At 59.6% G+C, this 13984-nt stretch overlaps 1 protein-coding gene across 1 annotated transcript; it reads left to right on the plus strand.

The window, feature by feature from the left end:
• The first annotated feature begins 10037 nt into the window (after nucleotides 1-10037).
• Nucleotides 10038-12691, plus strand: RNF26 (ring finger protein 26). Its single transcript, XM_004604751.2, has one exon. The coding sequence runs from the start codon at nucleotides 10584-10586 to the stop codon at nucleotides 11883-11885; it is 1302 nt and encodes a 433-aa protein (XP_004604808.1). The 5' UTR covers nucleotides 10038-10583; the 3' UTR covers nucleotides 11886-12691.
• The last annotated feature ends 1293 nt before the right edge of the window (nucleotides 12692-13984 follow it).

Raw genomic sequence — 13984 nt, forward strand, 5'->3', positions numbered from 1 at the left:
CATCTGCCTGGAGGCTCTGTCCTAGCTGGGCTGTGCTTCCCAGAAGATGGGGCACCCCACCCTCACAATTCTGGGAATTGGGGCCTCCAGCACTTGAACTGAGACTGGGGGGTGGGGGGTAGGTGGGGACTTTGCCCCACAGAGACTCTACCCGGGGAAAGGGGCACACAGCCACCCGGCCCATGGGGGTGGGGCAGGGTGCGGCCGCAGGGTGTCAGAGGCAGGTGACTTAGTGGATCCGGGACGCGCGTGACATGACGCAGAGACACAGACCACAGCTGCCCTGCAGGCCAGGCCGGCTGCCCCCTCCTCTCTCTGCGTCAGTTTGCCAGAAACTGCCCACAGGCCAGGAGGACTGGGGGTGGAGGCCAGCGAGTGTCAGGCAGGCCTGGCCTGGGGCGGCGGGGAGGCGGCTGCAGGCTGCTGTCTGCCCCTAGCCTGGCCTCCTCCCCGCCAGCCGGCTGCTCCCCTGCACTTAACACCATTAACTAATCATTCTGCCGCTCTTCGCTCCCCGACCTGCAGCCACCGCCAGCAACCACCAAGGACAGGCAGTTCTGGATTCTTCCGCCCGGACTGTGAAGCCAGGGGTGGGGGCGGGGTGCAGCCTCTGCAGTGAAGGGGACAGAGGAGCAGCACCGGGTGACCGCTGCACCCCACACCCAGGATGATCCTTCCAGAAACCGCCCCCTCCTGCTCTCTGGGCACCTCCAGGAAATGGACCCTGGAGGTCCAGGGCAGGTGCACTCAGGGCACCCCCTGGAGGGGAGCACTTTGGGAGTCTCAGCTGAGGGACCCGTCCCTGGAGAGCTCCCAACAGGAGCTAGAAACCAGAGGGCCAGGCAGAGACAACCACAGGGCGCTGGGTGCAAGTGGACTGGACAGCGGCCCAGGGTCAGCTGCAGCAGAGGGGAAGAGGGCATCTGCCAGAGCCCTGGAAGGAGGAAGCCTCAGTTTCCCCCTTGCCAGTGAGAGAGAAAGGCAGAGCTGCTTCTCTCCAGACGTTCTATCTCTCCCCCCATCAACCTGACACAGGTTCCACCCCCAAGAACATAAAATTCTGGCCTGGACTCGAGGCTGACAGGGAAACTGGAACTAAGATAATGAGCAATCCTGGAGCTAGCTGATGGGGAAACTGAGCTAATTGGCAGTTAGGCCTGCGAGATTTGTGTGCCCTTGCCAGTGAGGAAGAAGTCATGGTTCCCCCTTGCGTCCTCCTCTCCCCTGACCTGACACATTTCATTCCCAAAGTCCTACCCGCCCCAGTGGTCAGATTTTCAGGACCTTAAGACTCTGACCCGGAGCCTAGACCAACCGGGAGACTAGGCTAAGGGGCAAAAATGTCCAGAGAGATTTAGACAGCTGAACACCACTGTAATTTTCGGGCACTTTTTGTAAGCATTTGCCAACCAAAAAGGGGTGCCAGGAGCCCTTAAAACTGGCTGCACAAAACTCCCTTACCTTAACTCAGTCCCATACTAAGCTCCTCCCAACGTGGGCAGCTCCTTTTCTTTTCTGCTTTCCAATAAACTTTTCTAGCAACCCTGAGTCTGAGCATCTTTATTATTCAAATTTTCATTCTTGGAAATATTGAAGAACCTGGGAATAGCAAGAGTACAGAGAGGCCTGAGGCCACTGCTTCTGCCTCACCTGCACCAGGGCCCAGTGGAGGGGGCGGGCCACACCCCTCGAATATGGAGGCCACCGGGGCGGGACCACTAAGGTCACTGCTTTGCTGCAGCCCTGGCCCACAGGCAGCTCAGACACTACAGGGCTGGGTGCCCTCCCTGTCCACCTGGCACAGAGTTGAGCACAAGTGGGGAGACTGAGGCAGCCCCCGGCCACCATCTCAGGACAGGTGGGTCAGCGTACAAGGCAAGACATGGACATCCTGTGGTTAAAAAAAACAAACCAATGGGCTGGAGCAATAGCACAGCGGGTAGGGCGTTTGCCTTGCATGCGGCTGAACCGGGTTCAATTCCCAGCATCCCATATGGTCCCCCTGAGCACCGCCAGGGGTGATTCCTGAGTGCAGAGTCAGGAGTGACCTCTGTGCATGGCCAGGTGTGGACCAAAAAGAAAAAAAAGAACACCAAAAAACAACAACAAAAAAAATCCCAGACTGGGGGTACAGGGGTGTGGCTCAAAGGGCCTAGTTCAATCCTTGGTACCACACGGTTTACCGAGCACTGTCGGGAGCAGACCCAGAGCACTGCACTGGGAGTAGCCCCTCAAACGAAGATGCACAGTAGACTGCACAGGGGACCGGGAAGTTGCTAGAGCCCCACAGCTGCCCACCCACCCCTCTGGCCTTGACCAGGATGATGTGGGCTGCGCGGAAGGAAGCTGATAAAGACTTGCTTGCAGCTGCAGGAGCTGGGGGGGGCAGCAATCCCGGCGATTAAGGAAGCCAGGAAAGCCCCGTCGGGCCCCCAAGGAGACACCAGGCCTCGGGTTGGGGGGCACCGGAGCGCGTTTCCAGGATGAGGGTCAGGAGGGCGGAGTCTGTGGGGACAGAGAGGAAAACAGGGGCGAGGAAGCTGGGCTGTGGTGGCTCAGGAAACCGGATAAGGGGTGGGCTGGGTGGAAGACGGGGGGCCAGGGCCGGCTGGGCGGACGCAGCCCCGGTGCTGCTGGACGTTGACTCATGGGGCCCGCACCTGAGCAGGGCCGGAGGGAAGGGGTGCGGCCGGAGGGCGGGCGCCCCGGAAGCCCCGGGAGAGGAGGCGACCTGGAGGGGGGGAGAGGGGGCTATTTTTAAACTCGGAGAAACCGCCATTGAGTTGGTGTCCAGCCCCGGCCCGAGCCGCGGCAAAAGGCCCCATTGTGCGCCCGGGCGGGGCCGGACAATGGGCGGCTTATGCGGGCGCCCCCGGGGGGAGCCGCCTCCGTCACCGCCGGCCCCGGGGACGCCGGGGTCGCTCGCGCCGGCCGGGGGCTGGGGAGGCGCTGGGGTCTCGGGGCGGGGGGCTGCGCTGGGATTCCCACGGCCCGCCGTTCCCAGGCCCCCGGCATTCCAGCGCGTCCCCGGGGAGCTGTGGCCTCTGGTCTCGGCGCGGGGAAGAGGATGTGGGTGTGCAGAGCCCGGCCGGCCGGCGCTCGGGACCCTGCAGCCCAGAGGAAGGGGGGCTGGGGGCCGGGACCTCCGCCTCGCCCCCAGCGCACTGCCCAGGGCTCAGCTCCCCCTCCCCCTGGGAGCACCTCCGCCCGGCTCCCACCCAGCGCCCGAGCCCGTGTGCGCGCCCCGGCTGGGCCCCGGGGGGCGGGCCGAGCACCAGCCCAAACATTTCCATAAATGCTCAGGCCGCGGGCGCGGGGCGGACCCCAGGGCTCTCCGGAAGCCCCGCTCGGTCCCCGAGCCTTTCCCAGCCCAGCCCCCCGCCGGAAAGTGGGAGGGGGAGCAGAGCTGGGTGCTGGGGAGCGGGATGGGCGGGGGCCAGAGGCTGCCTGCCCGGGGTTGGGGCGGGGGTCGTCGGACCCTCTGGTCAGTCTTTGGGCACGAGGACAGGCTGGGCTCCTGACTCTCGCCTCGCTGTGAAACCCCCTCCTGTCCCGTGTGCTCTGCCCCACCCCCCATCCCGGCTCTCCCTTGTCTGTCCTCCTGGGGCCTCCGGCCTGCCCACTTCCTCCCCCCACATTTGAAGGATGGAGCATGTGGTGGGGCGACAGAGCAGGATGCTGGGATCTTACACCTCACCCCCTCAAGGAAGTTCACATCCGCTCCCCAAAATACCACCACCCCGGGGAGAAAGGTCCTCAGAGCCCTTAGGCTGGACCCTGCCTTGCCCCGGGGAGCGGAAGGCTGCTCCTGGACGGCGCTGGTAGGCATTTCAGGGATGCTCTGGGGCGCCTGGCCCCTTTCCTCCTGAAGCCCACCTGCCAGTTTGGTTTTCTCACCCCAGAGCTGCGAGCACCCGACAGCTGATCTGAAGGAGCCCTATCAGTGGGTGCCCCTGATAGGACTCTGGCCCTACCCTTGCGGGAGAGAAAAGCCCCAGACCAGGTGGGACCAGGTGAGGCTGGGCCGCCCACTCCTGGCCCCTTCCACCTCACCCCTGTCCCGTGCTCCCTGCTGCAGGGCGCTCAGCTCCTGCTGGAGCCACTTCCTGCCTGGGTCTCAGGCGGGAGTCTAGGGAGAGCTGTCCGGAGCAGACGGGGCCACACTCAGAATGGTGCAGAAGCTTCTGAAGCTGCTTCTGTGCACCTTTTCTGGGCACTGAACTCGCCCTCAGAGATCATTTGCTTCCCCAGCTTCTCTGCTGCTCCTTACAGCAAAACCCCAGCAAGGGGGAAAGCTAGAGCGAAGTCTCAGAGCTGAGCGGCACAGCAAACTGCCCCCCACTCCATGGGCTGCACTCTGGGTCCACGCACAGCTGCTGGCCTGTGACCCACCTAGGTGACAGCCCCCCGAGGGCTGTGAGCAGCCCTGGTGTTCTGCCACTCTCTCTTTGGCACCCCCACCCCACCCCAGGAAGTCACTTGCGACTTTTCCCAAACCCAGCACCTGTCCTGTTGAGTTCAGAATTAGTCAACCTGCACAGGTGAGGGAGAGGCTGGCTGAGTCCCATGATGGAGACAGGCTGCGGCTCCCGGCCAGCCCAGTCTTTCTGGAAGTACAGAGAAAGGTCCACCAGGGGACCAGGGGTGGAGGGGTGGGGATTCCAGGCTGGCAGAGCATGGGCACAGAGACCAGCACACAGAGGTGCCCTGTCCAGGGACACTGCTGAGTTTTGAGAAGTGAGACGCTCCGGTCCGAAGGTGGCATGAGGTGTGAGCCGCAAATGAACAGAGAGACAGACAGACAGACAGCTCATGATAAGAGAAGATAGCGAGTTTATTAGAGGCTCAGCCCTGAGGATCCCAAGTTGAAAAAGTCACTTGGAGTCACGATTGCTGAGAGAGTCTTTTATTCTCTAAGGATGAGCTATAATCTACAAAAGGAAAAAAATAGAAAGCATCTTTCCCAGCCTGTAGGTTCCCCAAAAAGTCTGTGTCAGTATCTCCTGCCCATTTGCTGTGGCCTTTATGTGCCGCCTTTCGTGCTGGCCCATAAGTCTGGTGGGCCCTTATCCCAGCCGATCAGGGTCCTACAAAGGAAAAACTCTTCTTCTTTTCTCTGGTTAACCTTGCGGTCAGTTTCAGGTTCCCGGTCCCCACTACATCTTCTTAGTTCTATTACAGTTTCATAATTTTCATTACACGCAGTTACTTATTTGCAATTTCTTCTTTGTCACTCCTGGCCAGTCTCTGTATTTGCACAGGGATCCCACCACTTTCGTTTCCATCCTCAAGGAGGGCCGTGCACAGACGCCCAGGCCAGGCTTACACAAAGTAAACAGTCGGTACTCAGTAGTGTCACATGCCTGCAGAGTCCAGGACTCTGCAGAGTGGGAGGGCCAGGCCTTGGGAGAGGCCCCTGGATCTGACGATATGGTGGGCTTGGAGAATTTAGGCCTGGAGAGTTCTTTTGGGGAGGGGGTTGGTAGTGCCTGGGCGGGGGGGGGGGGGCGGGGGTGTCTGCCAAATAAAGAGGTACCTGAGTTGGAATCCGGGTCTTAGCCCTGTTCTGTCTCCCGCTGGGGATTCCTCCAGGTCGTCTCTGCTCAAGAGCACCCCCTAGTGGCCTGCATTAACTTCCTCCCTTCCTCCTCTGTGGTCCTCTCTGACCGGACTTCTTGATTCATCCTGAGTGCTGACCGTACTGCGGGGAAGCAGAGGTGACGTGTGAACGTGAAGATTCCGGGCAAAGGAGAGGACACTGCAGTACTTCCCGTCTCTGACCCCTAACTGCATAGCACCCTGCTGTGTGGTCTGAGCCAGGGACCGGAAACAGGATGGTCATAAGGACAAGGTGCCAGATAGGTGAAGGATTCTAAAAGCATTAGCCAAGTCCTGGGGTGCATATGTGCACATGAGCACTTATTTCACTGCACCAGGAATAGTCACAGAAGGCTTCCTGGAAGAGTGGGCATCTAGCATCTCAAACATGGAGGCAGCATATGCCGTTGAAGGTATCAGAACCCCCATTTGTGCCCTGCCTGAGGCCAGCCAGGCAGCAGGAAAGTAGGGTTACCATGGTTATGGGTGTGGAACACAGATGGGGTGACCAGAGCAGAAGACCCAGAGACTTGATTGCAAAGGTCCCATTTTCTGGGGCTCCTTTTTCCTCCTCTCCCTCATGTGATGGGTTCATATGCATGTTTATAGCAGCTTTAGTATCTTTACTTATTTTGGTTTGGGGGCTACACCTGGCGATGCTCACCGATGATGTTTAGGGATTATTTCTGGCGGCTGTGAGTTCAGGAATTACTCCTGACAGTGCTCAGGGGACCATATCGGATGCTGGGGATTGAACCTGGGTCAGCTGCATTTAAGGCAAGCGCCCTCCCTACTGTACTATGACTCCAGCTCAAGCTGCTTTAGTACCTTTAGTCATTAGTCCCAAACTTATAAGCCCCAAACATGTTGTTCAATCAATGAATAGATGAACAAACTAGGAGGGACATCCATTCAGTGACACTGCATTCAGGAGAAGACAAAGCAAGCCCGCAAATCAGGAACATGTACGGAGGAGCCCCACATTCTAATTAAAGAAACTCTTTCATTTATTGGTTTCTTACGGTTTTCGTGCATTCAAAGCACATACTCTATCACAGAGTTACATGTCGGGGCTACAAAGAGTTCAGGTTTTTTTGTTTGTTTTGTTTTGTTGGGGGTGGGATCACACCTGGTGGTGCTCAGGGCTTGCTCCAGGCTCTCTACTCAGGAATCACTCCTGGCAGGCTCAAGGGATCATATGGAGTGCTGGGAAATTGAACCCAGGTTGGCTGCGTGCAAGGCAAACTCCCTACCCACTGGGCTATGGCTCCAACCCCAAAGCAATTCATTTTGAAACGTCCGTGAGGTCTGATTCCAATGCTATGACTATGCTAAGTCTAACAGGCCATAGGCTGGAGAGAGCACAGCTGGGAAGGCTCTTGCCTTTTACACAGTCAACCTGAGTTCAATCCCTGACACCACACAGGGTTCCCTAAGCCCCACCAAGAAGGATCCCTGAGCACAGAGCCAGGAGGAAGTCTGAGCATCGAACACATTTGGGTGTGCCTTGCCCTCAAATTGACAGGACTAGAGATGCTGATGTTAGTGGGCCCCACAGGTGACTTATGTGAAGTGGGGAGGAGAAAGACGGTCACTTTCTCCCCAACCGCCTCTACCACCCGGGACCCAGGGTTACTGGGTTCTTGTCTCGCTCACGGAAAAGAATTTCAGGAGTAGACAAGCAGTGAAGTAAACAGATTTTATTTAGAGGCTTTTGAGGATAGGAGGAAGGGATAAGAAAGGGAGAGAGAGGTAAGAATAACACGTTCAAGAGAGAACGCGGGCTTCTCCAAGGGTGGAGGAGCTTTAGACACGAAAGCATGGAAGTACACATCTCAAGAGGGGAAATGCGGGCGACACATGTGCTCGGCCACATGGGCACAAGCAGCACATGGGCTCAGGCAGCATATGCCCGTGCTTCCTTTGTTCAAGGTGTCTCTTATAGGGTTTCTTCAACCTGCCCCCACGTGGGGTTTCTTTCCAGGTAAAAGTTCATTGCTAAAGTTACCAGGGAGGTTGGGAGTGGTGATGGCCTTCTTTGGGGAACTTCCTGGGGAGGGGTCCATTATTTTCAGGGTCTGCTGATGGTTTCCTCTGGGTCTTTTGTTTTCTTGAATCAGCAAGTCTCCTTCCCAGAGACTCTGTTAAATCTAAATTTTCATTGCCGAGGGCCTTTCCCTATCTACCTGCCTACATCAATGCAACTGAGTGTTTTGCCTTGAGTTTGATTCTTGGTCTTTGAATTGGGGTCTGAGAATTAGGATTTTTTTTTCTTTTTGGATCACACCTGGCGATGCACGGGGGTTACTCCTGGCTCTGCACTCAGGAATTACTCCTGACGGTGCTCAGGGGACCATATGGGATGCTTGGAATTGAACCTGGGTCGGCCGCATGCAAGGCAAACACCCTACCCGCTGTGCTATTGCTCCAGCCCCTAGAATTAGGATTACTACCAACTTTGGGGAGAGGGTGGCTGGGTCACACCCTGTGGGGCTCAGGGCTTACTCCTGGCTCTGTGCTTAAGGATCACTCCTGGGGCTGGAGTGATAGCACAGCGGGTAGGGCGTTTGCCTTGCACGCGGCAGACCCGGGTTCAAATCCCAGCATCCCATACGGTCCCCTGAGCACCGCCAGGGGTAATTCCTGAGTGCACGAGCCAGGAATGACCCCTGTGCATTGCTGGGTGTGACCCAAAAAGAAAAAAAAAATCACTCCTAACAGTGATCCTTTGGGGGACCCTTTGGGGGACCATATATGGTGCCAGAGATGGAATGGGGTGTGGGGATGCTTCTCAGACATATGTCACACAGTGCAGTCAGTCATTAGCCATTATGTTTCCAGTTTAAGAAGGAAGAGTTTTCTTTTTTTGGTCTTTATTTAAAGGTGTTTTGGCATATTGAATACACCATGGGTAGCTTGCCAGGCTCTGCCGTGAGGGCAGGATACTCTAGGTAGCTTGCCAGGCTCTCCGAGAGGTATGTATATATTTTTTACTGTATTTGGGATATGAATACGCCATGGGGAGCTTGCAAGGCTCTCCTGTGCGGGCAATAGACTCTTGGTAGCTTGTCAGGTACTCCAAGAGGGAGAACAAGGCTATAAGATGTCGCGTGGCCGCTTTTTGTGGCTTTATAGTCTTGGTATAAGCCTGTCCCCTCCAAAGGGCCCCGGTGAAGATAGCCAAGCACGGGGGGGCAAGAGACTCTGCTTCGCTCTCTACTGGGAGCTTGGTCTTATAGTCTCTGGATGTTTGGCCTTTGGTGGGATTACAGGCTGCTGGGGGAAGTTTGTGGGTGTGGCTGCCAAGCTACTGGAAAATGGGAGGTCTGGGTAAAGGCCCAGTCCCAATCCGAGCAGGTTTAGAGATCTCAGCCCTGGGTATGCCAAAGACAGTAACGATAGGTCTCATTCCCCTGACCTGAAAGAGCCTCCAATCATTGTGAAAGACAAGGAGAGGCTGCTAAAATCTCAGGACTGATAATGGAGACTTACTGGTGCCCGCTCAAGTAAATCGACGAACAATGGGATGACAGTGAGGAGGTCTCAGATCTCTGGAGGTCTTGGTCCCTGAACTAACGGAAATATTGTCTTCAAGGATCCAGGGTGCTCCGAGGCTTTTCTTGTGGTGGTAGGCAGGCTGGTTAACTGCATTTGCAGCAGGCTGAGTTTGATTTTGGTCACCTTGAGTTTGAAGTAGCAGTGGGGTACCCAGGAGCTGTCCAAGATTAGGAAGTGGTTCTGCGGAAGGGACTGATACCGAAATAACGGAGGAGAGGAAAGAAGTCGCTGATGGAACTGGGAGAAAACAGGAACCAGGAAGAAAACTTAAAGGGCTGGGCTCACTACGTGCTGGAGCAATGCCCTGGTTCTATCTCCAGGAACGATCCCCAAGGACCTGGGTGTGCTTCACTGCACCACCCCCCCAAGAAAATCCTAAATGTTTTTTAAAAAACAAAACAAAACAAAACATGAATATGGAGAGATAGTACAGTGGGTATGGTGTTTGCCTTGCACGCAGCCCACCCAGGTTCAATCCACCGCACCCCAGAGGATACCCCCAGCACCGCCAAGGATGATCCTTGAACGCATAACCAGTAGTGAGCATCATCACTTCCGGGTGTGGCCCAAAACAAAACAAATATAAATTACTAACTTAATTTACTAATAAAAAAAACCCCTCACACTGAAGCTTAATGACTAGATTGATAGCGCATTCCAAAATCCTGCTCCTTTAAGGGGCGGGGCTACGAGGCCCGGTAAGACCAATCAGTGCCAGCACGGGGCAGGGATTTTCGTCTGTTTCCGCCCCTGGCTTTGGGAAGTAAATACGTTTGGGCGCCCTTCAAACGGGCCAATGAGTGCTCGCCGTTTCCGGCGGTTGCCCCCTCCCGATTGGCTGGAATGCGTTCTTAGCCCTCCCTCCTCGCCCCGCCTCTTGTCCCACCTCTCCGCACTCAAGATGGCGGCGCCCAGCGGACTGGAGGCTGCGCCTGGGCTTCGCTGAGGCTCAGTCCCCCCGCACTCCCCCGTCAGGCGCGAAGCCCCGCGAGCCGAGAGGACGGGGGCCGGGCGGGGATAGGGGCACCTGCGTAGCTGGACCGCGAGCCCGCGCCCAGCCTGCGCCGCCCCCACCCCGGCCCGGCCCGGCCCGGCCCCGCCAGCTCCCGGTCTCCCCTCGGCCGGACCCTGTGCCCGGGGTGCCCAGCGCCTGGCCCTGAGAGCCGGGGCTCTCCTCCGGCCGCGGCTCACCTCGACTTCGGACATGTTTGGCCTTTTCCCTCCGGAACAGCCCGCCTGCAAACCCGGGACTCGGGGACCTGCTTCTTCCTCCGCCTCTTGATTCTCCCTGGCTCAGAGGCTGCTCGTTTCCCTTCCAAATTAGCCCGACGCCGCCCCCCCCCCCCGCCTTCCTCCGCGCGACCACCCCGACCCCCGCCTCGACTTGGAGCCAGACCTCCCTCTGCTCCAACGCCCAGAGCTCTACCATGGAGGCCGTGTACCTGGTGGTGAATGGGGTCGGCCTGGTGCTGGACGTGCTGACCTTGGTATTGGACCTCAACTTCCTGCTGGTGTCCTCCCTCCTGACTTCCCTGGCCTGGCTGCTGACGTTCATCTACAACCTGCCGCACACGGTCCTGACCAGCCTTCTGCACTTGGGCCGCGGAGTCCTGCTTTCGCTGCTGGCCTTGATCGAGGCCTTAGTGCGTTTCACCTTCGGGGGCGTGCAGGCCCTGTGTACCCTGCTGTACAGCTGCTACTCCGGCCTGGAGAGCCTCAAGCTCCTGGGCCACTTGGCCTCTCACGGGGCGCTCCGGAGCCGGGAGCTGCTGCACCGAGGGGTCTTCAATGTGGTCTCCAGTGGCCATGCCTTGCTGCGCCAGTTCTGTGACGTCTGTACCATTGCCATGAGCCTGGTGGCCTATGTCATCAACAGCCTGGTCAACATCTGTCTCATTGGCACCCAGAACCTCTTTGCCCTGGTGCTGGCCCTGTGGGATGCAGTGATGGGGCCGGTGTTGAGGATGACGGACGTGGTGGCCACCTTCCTAGCCCACATGTCCAGCAATGCCGTTGCCATGGCCATCCTCCTCTGGACCCCCTGCCAGCTGACCCTGGAGCTGCTGGCCTCTGCCGCACGCCTCCTGGCCAGCTTCGTGCTTGTCAATCTCACCGGCCTGATCTTGCTGGCCTGCATGCTGGCAGTGACCATGACAGCATTGCACCCCAACTTCGCCCTGAGGCTCGCCACCCGGGCCCTCGAGCAGCTCCAGGCCCGGCCTTCCTACCACCGGCTCAGAGAGGATGTGGTGCGGCTGTCTCGTTTGGCCCTGGGCGTGGAGGCCTGGCACCGCGTCTGGAGCCGCAGCCTGCAGCTGGCTAGCTGGCAGAACCGGGGAGGAGCCCCGGGGGCCCCTCAGGGTGGCCCGAGGAGGATGCCAGTGGCCAGGACCTGGCGACAGGACCCGCTTCCAGAAGCAGGCTCCAGCGTGGAGGCAGCAGAGGCGGAAAGGAGGCAACCCCGGGCTACAGCATCCCATGGCCGGGAGAGACTCAATGAGGAGGAGCCAGCCGCCGGGCAGGACCCGTGGAAGTTGCTGAAGGAGCAGGAGGAGCGGAAGAAGTGCGTCATCTGCCAGGACCAGAGCAAGACGGTGCTGCTGCTGCCTTGCCGGCACCTGTGTCTGTGCCAGGACTGCACCGAGATCCTCATGCAGCACCCAGTCTACCACCGTAACTGCCCGCTCTGCCGCCGGGGCATCCTTCAGACCCTCAACGTCTACCTCTGAAGCACTCGCTGCCACCCTGCCCACCGCGCCCAGCAGCCGCCCAGGATTAGGTTGTGGCCATGCGGGCCACGCCCCTCGGCCTCCGACCCCGCCTCCCGGATCGCCCCCAGGAGATGGGGTTCTCCCAAAGCTGGGGGGGGGGGCTGGGATCTGCTGTCCTGCCCAGAGGGACCCCGTGCAGCTGCGGGCGGTGAGTGTGGGACCAGAGCCTGAGACCTGGCCACGGACTCTCCAGCCCACCCAGATGCCAGTGTCGGGGTTCCCTCTCAGGGCATCGGGTTTTGCTTCCATGGGAGTGGGGGGATTGGTAGGGCGTCTCCTGCCCGCTCCCCACTTCCATCCCAGCTTCTGCAGCCGCAGCACATCAGTGTTATCTGGGTGTCTGGACAACTCCCGGGCCTGGGCAGCATCCTGAGACTTTGTTTTCAGCCAGAACCTCTGAGCCTAGGTTTTGGGGCTCCCCTCTCAGGCGACCCAAGCCACACCTCCCTAGGAGGTGTCCTTCCAGCCTGACTCCACCAATGGGTTCATCCTGGAGGAGGGGCGTAGGCACTTGGCTTTGGGACCAAGGGCCCTCCAGCACCCCAGTTCCACTGTGCGCTTCTGGAGGGACACCCAGATTTCTCACCCCCCTTTCACTCCCCACCTCAGAGAACCGCCGCATTCCTCCCTCTCGCCTCAACTCTGGGGCGCAGACGGTCCATTTCACTAGGGTGCAGACACGGCCGGGACCAGGTCTGGGGTGCGCGGCTCCCCAGGGGTCTGTCGCCCCTTTGCTGTGATTAAAGTTCTGTTGACAGCTCTGATGATCTCGGGTGCCTCCTTGTCTGTGAGAACAGTCGCAGAACGGGCTCTGCAGGGTCACCGCTGCAGCCTGCGGAAGTCAGGAAAGCAAGTCGGGGAGCCCAGGCCCCCTAGGCGCTGCGGGTGGGATGCTCCCCTCCCCCCAAGCCGCCCAGGAGGACGCTGGGGCGCCTGCGACCCCGAGGCCAGTCCCGCAGACTGGGACTTGTCCGCCTGGGCACAGGCGGCACCGTGAGGGGGCTGCAGGAACCCACCTCCCACCCCCGTGGATGACAGGCGTCAAGCCGAGGACCCCTGAGTCGGCCCGTTGTGCACTTCCTTGGCCAGCCCCCATTGGCCAGATATGCCCTCACGTGGCCAGCAGTGCACCACGCCCCCTGTCCCCGCTGGGCCTTTAATGCCGGCGCAGCCTATGGGGGGGAGGGGAATGGATGGGGGGGGGTCCGCTGGGTGGGGAAGAAACGGAGGAGGGACCCCCTCTGCTCCGGGCTAGGAGAGGCCGGCGTAGGTTGGCTGGGGGCTGGGCCGGGGGGCCGGGGCTGGGGCTGATCAGAGACGGCGCCGGGCGCTTTGTGGCTAGAGTCAGACTTGGTGGCGCGGCCCACCCAGGCGGTGTCCGGCGCAGTGGGCGCGCGCCCCGCGCCGCGGCGGGGCAGTGCCGGAGAGGGCGCCGGGCCCCCGGCAGGCCGGCTCCTTCCCGTCTCTGTTTAGTGTGAGGATAAACACGTTCGAGAGAAGATAAACTGCCCCAGCCCGGAGGGCTCGCGCCCGTGTCCCGCACCGCGGCTGCAGTCCCCCTGGGCGGGCGCCCGCCCCGGTGCACTGGGCCCGAGCCGCCTGCATCCCGGGGCCGGGGCGCCCCCTGCCGGCCGCCTCGCGGCGGAGTCTCCGAGGCCCCTGCCGGCCGCCGGCCGCCGGCGCCTCTGGCACTGGCAACAGAGAAATAGCTTTCTAGTCATCTGGGGACCAGGCAGGCGGCCAGGGCCAGGGCGGTCATGAATGAAAATCCCAGACTCCCTTCCCCCACCCCCCGTGCCCCGCCCGCTACTGTTGTTGCAATGATTGGGGCTCTCTCCAGGGTGCTCCTAGCTTTGGCACATTCCGTGACTCCACCAGGATTACAGGGGGTTGAACTCGTGCCTGCAAAGACAGCTTTGTTTTGGGGGCCACATCTGGCTGAGCTCAAGGGCTCCTGGTGACTGTACTAAGGGTCCTGGCTACTGCCGATCGAGGGCCTGTGTGGCGCCGAGGGTCAAACCCAGGCAGGCGTCCTGGGTGCAGAGCGCGCCCTCCAG

Source organism: Sorex araneus, chromosome 3 (genome assembly GCF_027595985.1).
Source record: "Sorex araneus isolate mSorAra2 chromosome 3, mSorAra2.pri, whole genome shotgun sequence".
Taxonomy (NCBI): domain Eukaryota; kingdom Metazoa; phylum Chordata; class Mammalia; order Eulipotyphla; family Soricidae; genus Sorex; species Sorex araneus.

What these genes read in the sequence shown, in the direction of transcription:
- RNF26 (XM_004604751.2), top strand. Translation starts at nt 10,584, where the DNA reads ATGGAGGCCGTGTACCTGGTGGTGAATGGGGTCGGCCTGGTGCTGGAC.